At 40.4% G+C, this 13,712-nt stretch overlaps 1 protein-coding gene across 1 annotated transcript; it reads left to right on the forward strand.

Moving 5' to 3' along the window:
- The first annotated feature begins 2,907 nt into the window (after positions 1 to 2,907).
- Positions 2,908 to 12,739, forward strand: LOC140357950 (ras-related protein Rab-37). Its single transcript, XM_072442541.1, has 9 exons — positions 2,908 to 3,054; positions 3,819 to 3,929; positions 8,326 to 8,367; positions 9,114 to 9,180; positions 9,327 to 9,379; positions 9,656 to 9,721; positions 10,334 to 10,390; positions 10,453 to 10,529; positions 11,612 to 12,739. Exons 1-9 carry the CDS (start codon positions 2,941 to 2,943, stop codon positions 11,715 to 11,717), a joined length of 693 nt encoding a protein of 230 aa, XP_072298642.1. The 5' UTR covers positions 2,908 to 2,940; the 3' UTR covers positions 11,718 to 12,739.
- Positions 12,740 to 13,712: the final 973 nt, after the last annotated feature.

Here is a 13,712-nt window from a genome sequence, read left to right on the forward strand (position 1 = left end):
AAGCTCTTACAACAAAAGCAAGATTGATGATTGCAATATAATAATAATATGGCTGTTAATTATTACAATATCAATATCATTGTAAGATTTTAATGTAGCTATATATATATCCACGCCTCAATGTATTAGTCAAACTCTGTGAAAATTAAAACTTAACAGAGACAAAACAGAAACAAAATGACGTCTAATTTGGAATGAAAAAGGAAATTTCTGGCTTTTTTCAATGTTTTATTTGACAAAAACAGCACATTTCTGACAGATGGAGGACTTTGGTGTTATTGTGATATAGTTTGTTGCCATATTGACTATTGCGTTATTGCAATATCAATACTTTATATTGCGAAATATTGCTCAGCCCTACTATGGAATTTCATAAAATAAATTGATATGTCAAGAGTGTGCTCTTGTAATCTTTAAAGAAAAAAGAAAAGGGAATGTGAAGAGGACATTCATGCATTAACCCTGCTGCGTGTGAACAGCTTCAGCTCCATGTTATTGACTTGACTTCAGCCATGACTGAAGCCGCACAGATCTGCCTCTCCTCGCTCTGCATTTACAACAAGAACACTCCAATGGGATCACACACAGCTAATGAATGCTGGGGCACACAAGGATATCTGCTGCAGGATAGTAACAACACAGATTATTTCGGGAACTGGTGACATAAGCGGCTAATTTTAAAATGCATAATAATAGAGATATTTATTATTACATTTTTATATTTTTACAACCTTAAGAAAAGTATAAACCACTGCATATATTTTGAGAAATTGATGCTTCTTAAAATTAGGAAAAAGTCCATACAGATAAATCTACTTAAGGATTATAAAGCAGGGCTGTGACGGCCCCCCGCCAGCACATTTTGATATTCCCTGCGCGGCAGTCTGCAGGTATGATCCAGCTAAGGCTTCATATAATGCCTGAAAATTAATCCCATGTTTGCTTCTGCCTCTCCGCTGTTTTCTCCACTGATTTTGAATACATTTGCACCTTTTAAATTTACTTTCATCTGCTGCTGGATGGAAAACTTAATTAAAATGAATACTTTTCACTCTAAATCTTGCAAGTTATGCCTAGCTTGGTCTTGGGTCAATGTTATGGGTGAAAAAGGATACATTATACATAAGTAACGGTAAGGGAAATACCCTTGTCAAAAGGGTAATGGGGGTCTTTTTTCTGTTTTTGCTTCATACAGTATTTATATGTTTAAATGATTTCTCAAACGTTTGGTTTGACAAGCAATTGAACATAAACTACCTTCACCTTAAAACATTCGATAATATCACATTGATTGTAGCTATTCTGCTCAATTTGTCCTTTTTAAATACAGTGCTACCCGGTGGTCAAGTGGTTCAGAAGGCTTTGTGCGGCCGAGCTCAGCGTAGTCTGATTCCGCCACAATTTGCTGAATGTCCTCTCTGCCCCATTTCACACTATACGCTGTGGTTCTGTCTAATAAATCCAATGGGGCAAAACGAAAATTCTTAAATAAAATTAAAAAGCCATCCATCCCCTTTAAAAAGTACTCTCTGTCAACACCATAAAAGATGAATGAAGCAGTGTCTTACCTTACGCGAGCACAAGGAGGCGCCAGACATCACAAAAACATACGCCACACATTTTAATTGAGACTGAATGAAACCATTTTGGACACGTGTGGATTAATGTGATTAAATGGGCCCTAAGGGGGAACAGGGGGATGCGTAATGCGATAGTGGAGTGTAGGAGAATCTTAAACCTTTTCCAAACAGAGTAGGCCACAAATGCAATTTATTCAGAAAAGTAGAAAGCTATTATTTTGGGAAATGTGATAATTCATGTTTATTCGAGGATTTTGGTGTGGCATCCTCTGTGATTCAAACGTTAACTTTTCATTTGCCAAGTTTGCCCAGTATAGAATAAAAACATGAATAGGCTACAGAGCTTGGCGGTTGGGTGTTTTCAACAATAATGCTGAGCAATAAAAAAAAAAATCTTTATGACCCACATCATCATAAACAAATAAAACGGATTATTATAACAATATTCAAACATTTTAACTCCTAAATGTCTCGTAAGCGGGACCTAAACGACTTTAAATACTAAAAATGCGTGGGAATTACAGCAGCTTTTTACATTTGTTTGAACAGCGGGGTCACGGGTCAAAGTTCACAGCCAGGCTCCACCTGTAGCGCGCACCTCCTCCATCGCGTCTTCATCTTGTTTGTTTGTTTGTTTATTTACCGCGCGTGTGCGTTCACGCTCTCTCACGGCGTCACGCACACACGCACGCGCCTACACGCACACGCAGACACTCGCGGGCAGAAAGAGGAAGGAATGCGCCGCTGCCGCTAGAGACGTCCACGCACGCGTTCTAATCATCTGCCCACGCGCGGATGGAAGCGCTCCAGCCAAAAGAGGGGGGAAAAAAAGGAAAAACAAGCAAACACCTTCGTAATGTGTCCGCCTGTCTGACGGAGTGAGTGATCGGCGGATCGGAGTGACCGGATGAACATATCAAGTGGCTCCTTCCCTCGCGGCTGCTGCTCCCGCTCCCGCTCCCGCTGCGGCTTGTTTGTTTTCAACTTTGCGCCGTCGCTTTTTCTCATCTACGTGTGAATTGTGATTGCTGTTTTGTTTTTTAATACATTTTTTTGTTCTTCCTGCTGCTTTCCCCCCCCCCCCGCGTTTCGACAGCCGCGCGAAGTATGCGAGGAGACGGACCGCTGCATCTGCGTCTCGTGCCTCTTCTTCTTCTTCTTCTTCTTCTTCTTCTCGTCCTCGTGGCTGTGGTGGTCGTGGCTGTGCGTCCAGGCTGGGATTGACAGGCGAAAGATTTCAGCGCGTATTTTATTTATTTTTTATTTTATTTTCTTATTTTTTTTGAGTAGTATTTTTAAATTTCCCCCCTCATTTAAAAACATAATAATAATAATTAATTAAAAAAAATATTACATTGCGATGTCTACCCGGAAAACCTCGTTGACGGACAAGCAGCAAACCAAAAACGGCACGTCAAAATATGTCCTGGAGAGATGCGCGTCGATTAACGAGTATTATGATATTGCCTTCAAGGTGTGTATGCTCTTTATTTATTTCTCTATGGCATTTCTAGTCATGATTTGCAGGAGAGGTGCCGGTGTCAATTTTGGAGGCAAAATTATGACCTAGCAACAAACCGTAGTTGCGTTAAAATGATCTGAACCCACCTTGTCTCTTGTTTACTGATGCCACTGGCTGCATAATGCTTCCACTTGGCATTACTCTGTCCTCAGGCAAATATTAGCTGAGGGCGAGGTACTTGTTGCTCTTGGCTTGATCTCTCATCAAGCATTTATGTGTTTAACAGCGAGACACTCCTGGACAGACGGGTGTAATTTAAAAGTATAACAATAAATGTGCCATACAGTAATACAATTGCAGCTTATGACTCATTCACAGACCTGCACTGGTGGGACTGTAGAACTGAACATCCTGTTTTTCTAATTGCATTTAGTTCACGAACTGTTTAAAGTAGCATTTGATAATATAATGTGTATTTCATTTTAAATCCCAGAGCAAAAGACAACAATAATCCAGGAAATTTACTGCAAAAAAGCTATTTGCATCAGCTCTAAGAAAAATTTAGTACAAAGTAAAGGATTTTGTAAGTAATATGATGAAACTGTGACATTTGGACATCCCAAAAGCTTGACATTTAGAGCTTTATCTCAAGTACTTTCGCCGGACACGGTGTCACGTGCTGTTATCATTTAGTGAAGTGAAAGCATTGACTCGGACCGTCATATGACCAAATATTGTAACCCTAATTGTGTAACGATGTCCTCTGCGTTGTCCAGGTGATGCTGCTGGGAGACTCGGCCGTGGGGAAGACATGTGTGCTCGTGCGCTTTAAAGACGGCGCCTTCCTGGGAGGCAACTTCATCGCCACTGTTGGAATAGACTTTAGGGTGAGTGGTCTAAGAAGTGATTGAAATGTTTGCATTGCATTGGTCAAATCTACTGTATATAATGCATGGATGGAACGTTGTATTGCTTTAATTGTGTGCTTGGAATGGTTCCTGCTCCTTCTGCTGGCAATATATGAGAATAATGAATGAGAACAAGACCATGTTTACACAGCTTATCTGTTAAAGTGAGAAATATGATTGAGTATTACCACCAGAAAGGGAAGCTACATGTATTATTGCATTTAAGCTACAAACTAGACTCAGAAAAGCACTGGGACTTTGTTTGTTGTTTGTTAATTCTATAGATTTGTGGTTTTGACCAGTTCTCATCAATGTATGTAATTTAACAGCATCCATGAGTCCAGGGAGTGCTTGGCAGATGCTCTAATACCAAGTTGTTCAGTGTTTGGATAAACCAGATCGTTATTGAGTGTCATGCAGTTTAAATGAGGCTTAAACTGGTAGCTGCAAGCATGAAAACTGTTTATTATCTAGAGGAAATCCTTTTGTGGTCAAAGCAATCAAGTGTGCATCAGATACTGCACTTTTTAAAGGAGGGGAGAGGTGATTTGTTGTTGACCGGTGGAACAGACTGATTTGATCACGCAGAATGACACAAATGTCAACTCCAAGCATGTTTTTGATGAGCACATTATGTCACAACATGGATAACAGCTCAGGTTAGGCACAACACGAGACCTAAACTGATGCAGTAATGTTATTTACAAAGGGACGAGCCAGTCACTGACATGGCCCGATTAGCACTTACTTCTTGCACTTCATCATGCCGCTAAAATCACACCAAATGTACAAATGTTCAGCCGAGTTCGCAGACCACTTGTGCTGCCGGGGCCCCATGGCTGATGACTCCATAAGTGTCCGGGCAGATGGAAAGATAAGCCACAGTTCTTCGACAGGCGGGCGGACGGGCGCTACCCACACAGTGTCGTAACTGACAGAGAGCGCAAGTGTCTCCGGTTTTATGAGCCCCCATCGGATCCCATATAGTACATTTATGAGATAGTCAGTTAGGATAGGAGTGAAGGTTCTCCATGCTAATGACCACTGTTTTCTCTGCCAGTTAAGGCCAAACACTGTGCACTCACACTAATGGCAAAGCAAGGAGGAGGAAATTGTGTTGCATTAGCCGGCACAGCAGACATTGTTATCTTTAAAACGGGGCTGTATAATGGATGTCTGACTGGGATGAAAGATTCAGAATACTTCCAGAGCACAACAGGTGCTGAGGAATTGGGTGCTGGTATGTGGCAATGGTCTGCAATGGACCCAGTATGAAAAGAAAAGAAAAAAACATGCAATGTGTGATAGTGTGTTTGTGATTCCTATCAAACCAGGCCAGGTCTTTACTTTGTGACTCGTTTTCCCCAATGGCCCTGATTTTGAACGGCTAAAAAAAAAGCTACCACGTTATTAAATGTGCCTGAAATGTTCCACTGTATGCCATTTAGATATTGAAACTAAACTAGATCTTATGTATCAATAGTTTTAGTATTATCTTGATCAGAATCACGGATGGTACAGAAACTACAATGATTTAGGATTGAAAATGCCACTTTTACTGTCCAGAGAAAAGTCATTATCATTGTGGTATAGAAATGGTATCTTCTGAGTCACAAGTACCCAATGTCACTTGATTAGTTTAGTGATATTATCATTCTGTGGTAATTTGAAAACTCTTGCTAAACATTAAATCAAGTCTGACTTTCGAATGATATTATGACTGGCTGTTTACTCAAAATTATGTCAACCAAATAACCCTGTAACCATTGGTGACATGTTATGATTTTTGACTGATTTTGACTCCACAGTAGTCATTGAGTTATTACAAGACACAATCTCAGAACTAGATTTGATATGACCATTTGCAATGAAAAATGTAATCAGGCTAAAATTAGGAATGAAATGGAGCTAAATCCTCATTTTTTGCTAGTACTTTAATCGTAATGCATGCTATGTTTGAGGTCTTCTGACAATCATTACATCTTTAGTGCCTATATTTTCCATCATTGTACCCATACGTCCCATAATTAGACTTCAAATGGAATATTTCACACATCCAGTGGCCTCAGTGTGGCAAGGTTATCCTCTCTGCATGGTTAGACAGGGCAAGGCTAGCAGGCTCTGTGTTGTGGCAGCTTGTAACATCGCCAGTCTATTTTTGGTCATGCTTCCTTGTAGCAGTTACTCAGCATGCAAGCTCCTCTCACGTCATAATTGGGGAGAGGGTAAAAACAGAAACCCATGGCAACTAATGCAGGGGTTGAACCGTGTCCGTTCAGATGCTGGGAATTCTGCAGGTGGCCATGCTATGCACACATCACCATTCAAACACTAACGCTACAGTGTGGTGGTGGTGGTTGTTGTTGTTGCTAGTGAGGAGTTTGAATGCAGGAAGTTGACATATTAGTCATACTTCCTTTTGATGCCCTTCCTTTTGTCTCTTACACAGCTGACGCTACACCTGATTATAAGACACTCGTTCAAATTCACCTTAAATGCTAATTATGAAAGCTACACTATGTAAAAAATGGTAAAAAACAACAACTCTAACTGGATTCCACTTTTGAACAAGGCCATATTTTCTGTGCACTTTTCTTCATCACCATGGCCACTGTTCTAATTTCCTTTGAAGGGTGTGTCCATGTCCCCTGTGTGATAATGAGGTACTATCCACCATCCAAAAAAGCTTTGATTATTGGTGCTTTTCACTGGTTTTGAGCTGACCTCAGAGGGAGCTGAGACCGAAGGCACCTACTATTCTCCTCACACGTTTGCATTTCTGGAGATACTTCAACACTTTCTAAATGTGTCCCTTAGAAAGTAGCCTTATATTATGCGTATGCGTTTTATCATCAGGGCACTTGTTGTATAACATTCTGTTACTCTCAGTGTATCAACTATTGGGTAATTGTTCAATAAAAAGCTGAAAGGTACATCACAATTGGTGACCACACAGTTCCTCCAAAAGGCTGTTTGTTATTTATAGAGAAAGGTACTGTCACTGTTCAGTAATAAAGATTATAGGGTCGGTAAAGTAGCATCTGTTTTTGTTGTTGTCTAGACTAGTTGTAGAATTCATACCCAGTGTATCAACTATCTCCTGATCCACAGACAGATTCTTAACCACCACACCAGACAATTCAGTTTAATAGGCTCGTGGCACAGTTCACGGGGAGGTGGGATGACTTCAGAAGGGCCACACGTGGTATGGGTGGATCCATCATTATCATACAGGGGAAGACACATAACCTGCTCACTGGAGACTTCAGTACACAACATGGATTTACACAGTTTGTGGTTTGGTGTACAGACATGTAATGGAAAAAATACTATTCATGTACAAAAGAAAAAATAAGATGTATTTTAATATGAGCTCAATTATTATGAGGCATATTTTGCGTCAGAGAAAAAACCCAAAAGCAACAAAACAAACCAGTTAATTTAATTCACTCAAAATACATGTATGTGTTGAAGGGAATAATATATCTTAAGATGTTCCTCAATATTGTATATGGCCCCTTTTAAGATCACGTTGAAGACACTGGTGTTGGTACAGAGAAAATGACACAAGTGATATTTGTCCACAGATGGTGCCGCACACTTCAGCGTGGTTTATTGCGTTGAATACGTAATTGGTTGATTGCTGCAACTTGAAGGTTTAAAGCAGGTGCCTAATGAACCAAGAATGACATTGCATATGCATCACTTGTTGTTTTACATTAATGCAGAATGCCTGGTACCCTCTCTGGTGGCCACATTGTTATGGTCAACGTTACACAAATTAATAAAAGCTTTGGTGAAGGAATTGTAGTACTGAAATGTGGGTGTATTCCTAGTTTTAATAGACATGAAACGAACGTAACCTAACAAGTGACCGCATGGCTTAACTGAGGTGTGTGTTATGAGCACCCACATTACAATTATGATACATGTTACAAAGCTCATAGTCCATTTGGAATAACTCGTCCACGTAAAAGCTAAGCCCTTTACAAATGCTTCTCCCCATTAAACTGCACATCATGGGGACTATTCCAGGCTGATCCCATAGGGCACACCCATGGGGCTGCAGGAAACAAACGGAGGAGACTGTTGTTCCAGTGCCAGCCGCATTTCTCACAGTTGTGTAATTAAGTCTAATCTCAGGACCTTGTTTGTTGTGTGGGTGTCGCAAAAGCTTTTTCTCTGCCAGCATTCGGAGCCACTTCAGAGCCCGTCGTCTTGTGTTTCCTTGCGTTTCCTCGTGCTTCATGCTGAGTGAATGTGCGCTCGCAGTCTGCCGTCACTCCCCCCGGCCCCGTGCTGTCTGAGGCATACGGAGAACTGTCAATGACTTGGTGCGTTTTGTATGTTCTCAATGTGTTCAATGTTTTCACAGAATAAAGTGGTCGACGTGGACAATCTCAAAGTAAAAATGCAGGTAAGAAAATGAAACCAAGTTGAGGTTTTGAGCACAGGTGATGTTTTTAAATAGAGGGGAGTGATCCCTGCTTGTCTCCATGGAGAAGCTACTGTTTTGCCAGGAGTGTTTGACAGTTTGGCATTAAATGTATCTATCTTGCATTCCATTACAGGTGCTTTTATCGCAAGAAAACAAAACTAAAAAACTTGGCCCTGCTGGCTTCTCTCCATGGAGATAGACAAGTTTAATGCCACACTATGTAGCATTTCAGGCAAAGCAATAACACCTCCATGGAGAAGGGCAGGTGTAGGATGCTCCACCAGAAAGTTACAATGTGCACCTTTAATTCATCTTTAATACTAGGCATTCGGCATTAAGTTTGTCATGGCAATATATTTAGATGTGAAATGCATTACAAGCATTATGTGATACAAAAAGAAAAATCTATATTTTTGTTACTCATTGAATGCAAACTTTTTAAAATCTGATAGAGATTCTCAGCAACTGGGGTTCGAGGACAAACAAAAGCCTCAAAGGGACCAAAAAATAGGTTCCGGTAATAGTAATTTCAGTTTTATTTAACATATGAAATTAATGTATCCTTTGTTTATTCTTGTGTTAACATCACAACCTGTTCATACTGCACAGTGAGAGGGGCTATTATTAGACCCTGCAGCCTCTTCTCTTTTAAATCCATGGCTTCCTTAAATGCTATCCCGTGATAGCATCACACTGTATAATGTATATATTGGCATTTTTGACAGATCTGGGATACAGCTGGCCAGGAGAGGTTCCGCAGTGTAACACACGCCTACTACAGAGATGCCCAGGGTAAACTCTGCTTTTTTATACCTCGCTTCCTCATGTTTTGCGAAGGGAATTGTGTGGAGTTTGGTACATACGTTGGATTGTAGGAGTGGGTATTAGTTATGTAAACTATAACAGTGACTAATAATACCTCTGCTCTTTGTTTACAGCACTACTTCTGCTTTATGATATCACCAACAAGCCATCATTCGACAACATCAGGGTAAATGCTCCTCTGCCTTCAGTAGCCACTGCTAAAACATTTATCTGGAGATGAGATTATCGCGCTTGGTTGGACTGAACCTTCATAAATATTGTTGGTTCAGTTCTGCACTCCACTGATGCCTCCATTTTTTCTGTTGTGTGTTTGTCATTTCTCAGTAAATCTATAAAAGTATGGGAAAGCGACACTGATATGATGCAATTTCCCCCTTCCCCCTCAATCACAACACAGTGTTTAGAGACTCACTCTTTCTGTCTCTTTTCTACTTTTTTAAAGGCTTGGCTGACTGAGATAAACGAGTATGCCCAGAAGGATGTGGTCATCATGTTGCTGGGCAACAAGGTGAGCAAAGCTTCCGCTTTCTTTCTTCTTCTACTGTGTGTGTATTACATAAAAAGATCAGGAGGATAACGGGTCTCTTAAATGCTCTTATCACACTCAAGCAGACGTAAAAATGTACAGCAAACCAGGAAGTGCTCCACTGAGCTGCAAATGAATCTGAAGGATTTACTCGCCTGTTTAGACTCACATTTGTCTGCCTCCATTGCTTTTGTGTGCAAAGTCATTTGTAAAACAATCCCTGCATTTAAAATAATTATGTTCTATTTATGTTCTGCAGTCCAAATTAGGTTATGCACCGCTGCCTTTATGTGTCTCTATAATAAAGTTAAGCAATCAGCCAATGACAGGAAGCACACAAGCACAGCTGCATTAGCTGTTCTATCATGCCTCTGCTGATAAGCTCCCAGCAGTCTGAGCGGGCAGGTCACAGAGCACCCTCTGGTGGAGGGTGTGGGTACACTCTTTTTTGGCCACACTGCTGTTTGGTGAGACTTCCAGGAGCACAGGCAGGTTTAGCAGCTACAGCCCCAGTCACAGCCATGCACAGTAGTTAATGGCACAGTGTGACCTGCTGCAATGACCTGTATGTACTCTTCTTCTGCTGTGTTCCAGTCGGACTTAAACGCAGAGCGAGTGGTTAAGACAGAAGATGGGGAGAAGCTGGCAAGGGTACACATTCAACTTTGTTATAAAATGTGTGCATACATTTCTCTAATTATTTTCACTTTCAGGAATATGGAGTACCATTTATGGAGACTAGTGCCAAAAGTGGAGTCAATGTGGAGCTGGCTTTCCTCGCCATAGCAAGGTGTGTATGTAGTTCAGTATCAAAAATTACTCATTTCAAAATCAGGATAAACACATGCAAATTGGTTCTTGTTACTCATGTTATAGTTTGTAACTCTCGTAAAGGTTAAAGTACACTTAATTAAAAACAGAAGCAGAATTTGTTTGCAACAGAGCTATAGTTATTTCTGTTCAGTGAAAGTGCTATAGAAGAATAGCATCTCAGTCAGAGACATCATTTTAGGTGTCTATCGCATCAAGGGAAATGGTTTTCCAATGAATGCCCCTAAAATGTCTTTTGTTTGCCGTCAGAGCACATAAAGATCTGCATCTGAATGCGTCTCCTTGAATATGTAATTGTTGGAGCTGCAGTTGCTGCATTGACATGTGAAGTCCTGCTGGATTTTGAATAGGCTTTTAGTCAATTCTTTGTTGGATTTTTTGTGAGACAGTCAGAAAAAAATATCAACAATAGAAAATATTACTACTTGGACATGGAAAGAAAGAATCCAAAATGCACAATAGCTTAAAGATCTGGAGATGCTGACATTTACACGGTGCAGGGGAACATTTCCCTATGGGACAATAAAAGTGTACCTTATCCAAAAGCCAATAGTACAACATCATAACATGGTTAAAAGGTTTTAAATGGTTAATCATTTTTTTAACAATATAATCACTTAGACCTTTAATCAATTAGACCTTAGAAGTTTCACGTCATATGAAAACCAACATACCCAGAGTCAGGTCTTTTTAAAATGCAGCCGTCATTGTCATAATAAGCCATTGGTCTAGTGCCTAATAGAACTAGTCACAACAACTCAATTTCATTTAATGTTCTGTATAGAACAGTAGAAGAGGACCTTTTTTCTTGTATGTGTAGTGTTAATTTCCAAATACATTGTGAATAGATTTGTTAGGATTCTCCTCTTAGATTGCAGAGCATCTAATCACAGGCCTGGACTTTCTGTGCATGTTCTTCAGCACACACTCTTTTTATAGCTCTTCCTCTCATTGAGTTGCTGGCCCTGTCTGTGCTCTCCAGCCCACACATCCTTCACCTCCTCCTCCTTAGCTCTAACTTCCTGTTTTTTTTTCTGTCAGGGAGCTGAAGCACCGAGCCATGCAACAGCCCAATGATCCCAAGTTCCACATTCATGACTACATCGAGTCCCAAAAGCAGAAGAGTGGCTGCTGCGTGCTGGTTTAGCCCCACGCCAACACGACAACAATACGGACACACAAATACATAGAGAAAAAGGGTACGACAAGCCAAATCCCAGCCCTGAATCTTACACTGCACCTTCTCCAGAGGAAGTCCGGGCTGGGCTGTCAAACCCTGATCAGAAATGTGAATTAAAATTGACGTTATGTTGTGAGCTGGGCTTGGCATTAACCTTTTGCTCACCATGTTTTTTATAGTTCACTATTGGACGCCAACGCCTTGTCTCAATGGCATTTCTCCTTTTGTAACTTGGAAAAAATATCTATAAAGAGAAAGAAAAATCTATTCAGGCCTACCACCTGAAAACAGTTCATGAAAAACAGCTTGAGTAGTTAATGTGGCCTTTGTAGAAAACGGCAGAGAGGGAGGCAGTTTCAAAGCCATAGCTGCTAGCAGCAGTCAAAGGGTTTGTTGAACTGAATGTGTTTAAGCTAAAATGTACATTTGGCTGCTCAGCTAATGTTAATGTCAAGCCCTGGTTGTGAGAACACTTTGTGGTCTTTTGTGGTGACAGGTGTATTATGCCACATCTCAATCCTTTACAGCCCCACCCGCCGAGGAGAGAGGCCTGACTGTACGCAGTACCATCTCTTTTGGGTATAGGAGGCATGGAATTTACAAAACGCTGAATCCACCTGCAGCCAAACAATTAATATGGTGGCCTGGGTGGGCGGGGCTTTATGCTCTGCAGTTTGTTTTTCATCCCACGTTTATCAGGCTGTGAACTCAGTCCTTTTGGCCTTACAGTCCTCATCTCGTCCATTCTTCAGTCAGATCGTAGCTTCGAAGTGGTCTCATTAGTTCATGTGTGTACTGTGCTTAGGTAGAATAAAGCCAGTGTTTTGAGGGCACTTGTCCTGTGTGTGTCTCTATGTATTTAATTCAGGAAACTTGCATATATGTAATGTCATACATGTAGCTTCAATTTGGGTGTACATTTAAAGGTTCAATAAGACCAGTATGTCATTGACATGTTTGTGTCTTGTTAAATAAAATTTGAGAGAATATATGGACATCACTAATTTAGTTTAAACAAGTGCGGTTTGAGATCATTTATATAAAAGAAATAACATCTTTCACAACTTTGAAGGTGAAAATGTGGGTTATTTGTCAGCATTACAAAACAACATTTTCAATGTATTTGTGAAGACTGTTATTGCCATGGAGTCGAGGTGTCACCACATGTATTGATCCATCTTTGCTGCCTCGCCCACTCATCCAGAATGTTGTCCAAGTTGAACTCAGTCTGTGTCTCATTTGTTTGTCCTGGGTCATCCCAGTGATGACAAAGTGCCATAGAAAAGTGCTTTGTAATCATACTTCCTTTGTATAATTTTCTATATGTATAAATTGTATTTTTTTGTAATCTATGTTGTGGTTTTCTTGGTCGTGTGCTTGTTGTGGTGTTTGGGAGAATGCCTTTAGATGAGTAGACCACTGTGAGGCAGCGCTGTACAGTTTTTACACCATAACTTCTACTTTCACCAGCTTTTCTCACTGCTTTCACTGCATAACCGCTTTAGCTTCACCTGTGTTCATATCAGATTGAAAACCGCTTAGTGCTGGGTAAAAAAACAATCTCTCGCCTTTCAGTTAAGCCAGCACTGAGAGTAGATTCTAGAATGTGACAGTTGCACTCTCAAACGGAACTGGAGTTGGTCAAAACTGTCGATTCGATTGATTAGTTTTCAGTATAGTTACTAGCTGTTGCTTTGCTTACATGTAAGTGGTGCGTTCAGTGTTAATTAGAATGTATTTGTCCATTCATTCTTTGTATTTTTTTGCATACAATTTAATAACACTTTCCTATTAATAAACCTCCTTGTTAGTCTGATGTAAAGATGATGTTGCACATGAATTATAATCTTAGAATGTTTAGGTAAAAACTACATGTCATGCGGTACTAGCCCTTAACAACACCTTTATTACCAAAAGCTTGTTTTAGGATCATAATTCAGGTGCAAACATGTCTTAAAACAT

The sequence above is a fragment of the Eucyclogobius newberryi genome, unplaced genomic scaffold (assembly GCF_026437365.1).
Source record: "Eucyclogobius newberryi isolate DKJ021-1_F unplaced genomic scaffold, fEucNew1.0.hap1 SCAF_13, whole genome shotgun sequence".
Taxonomy (NCBI): Eukaryota; Metazoa; Chordata; class Actinopteri; order Gobiiformes; family Gobiidae; genus Eucyclogobius; species Eucyclogobius newberryi.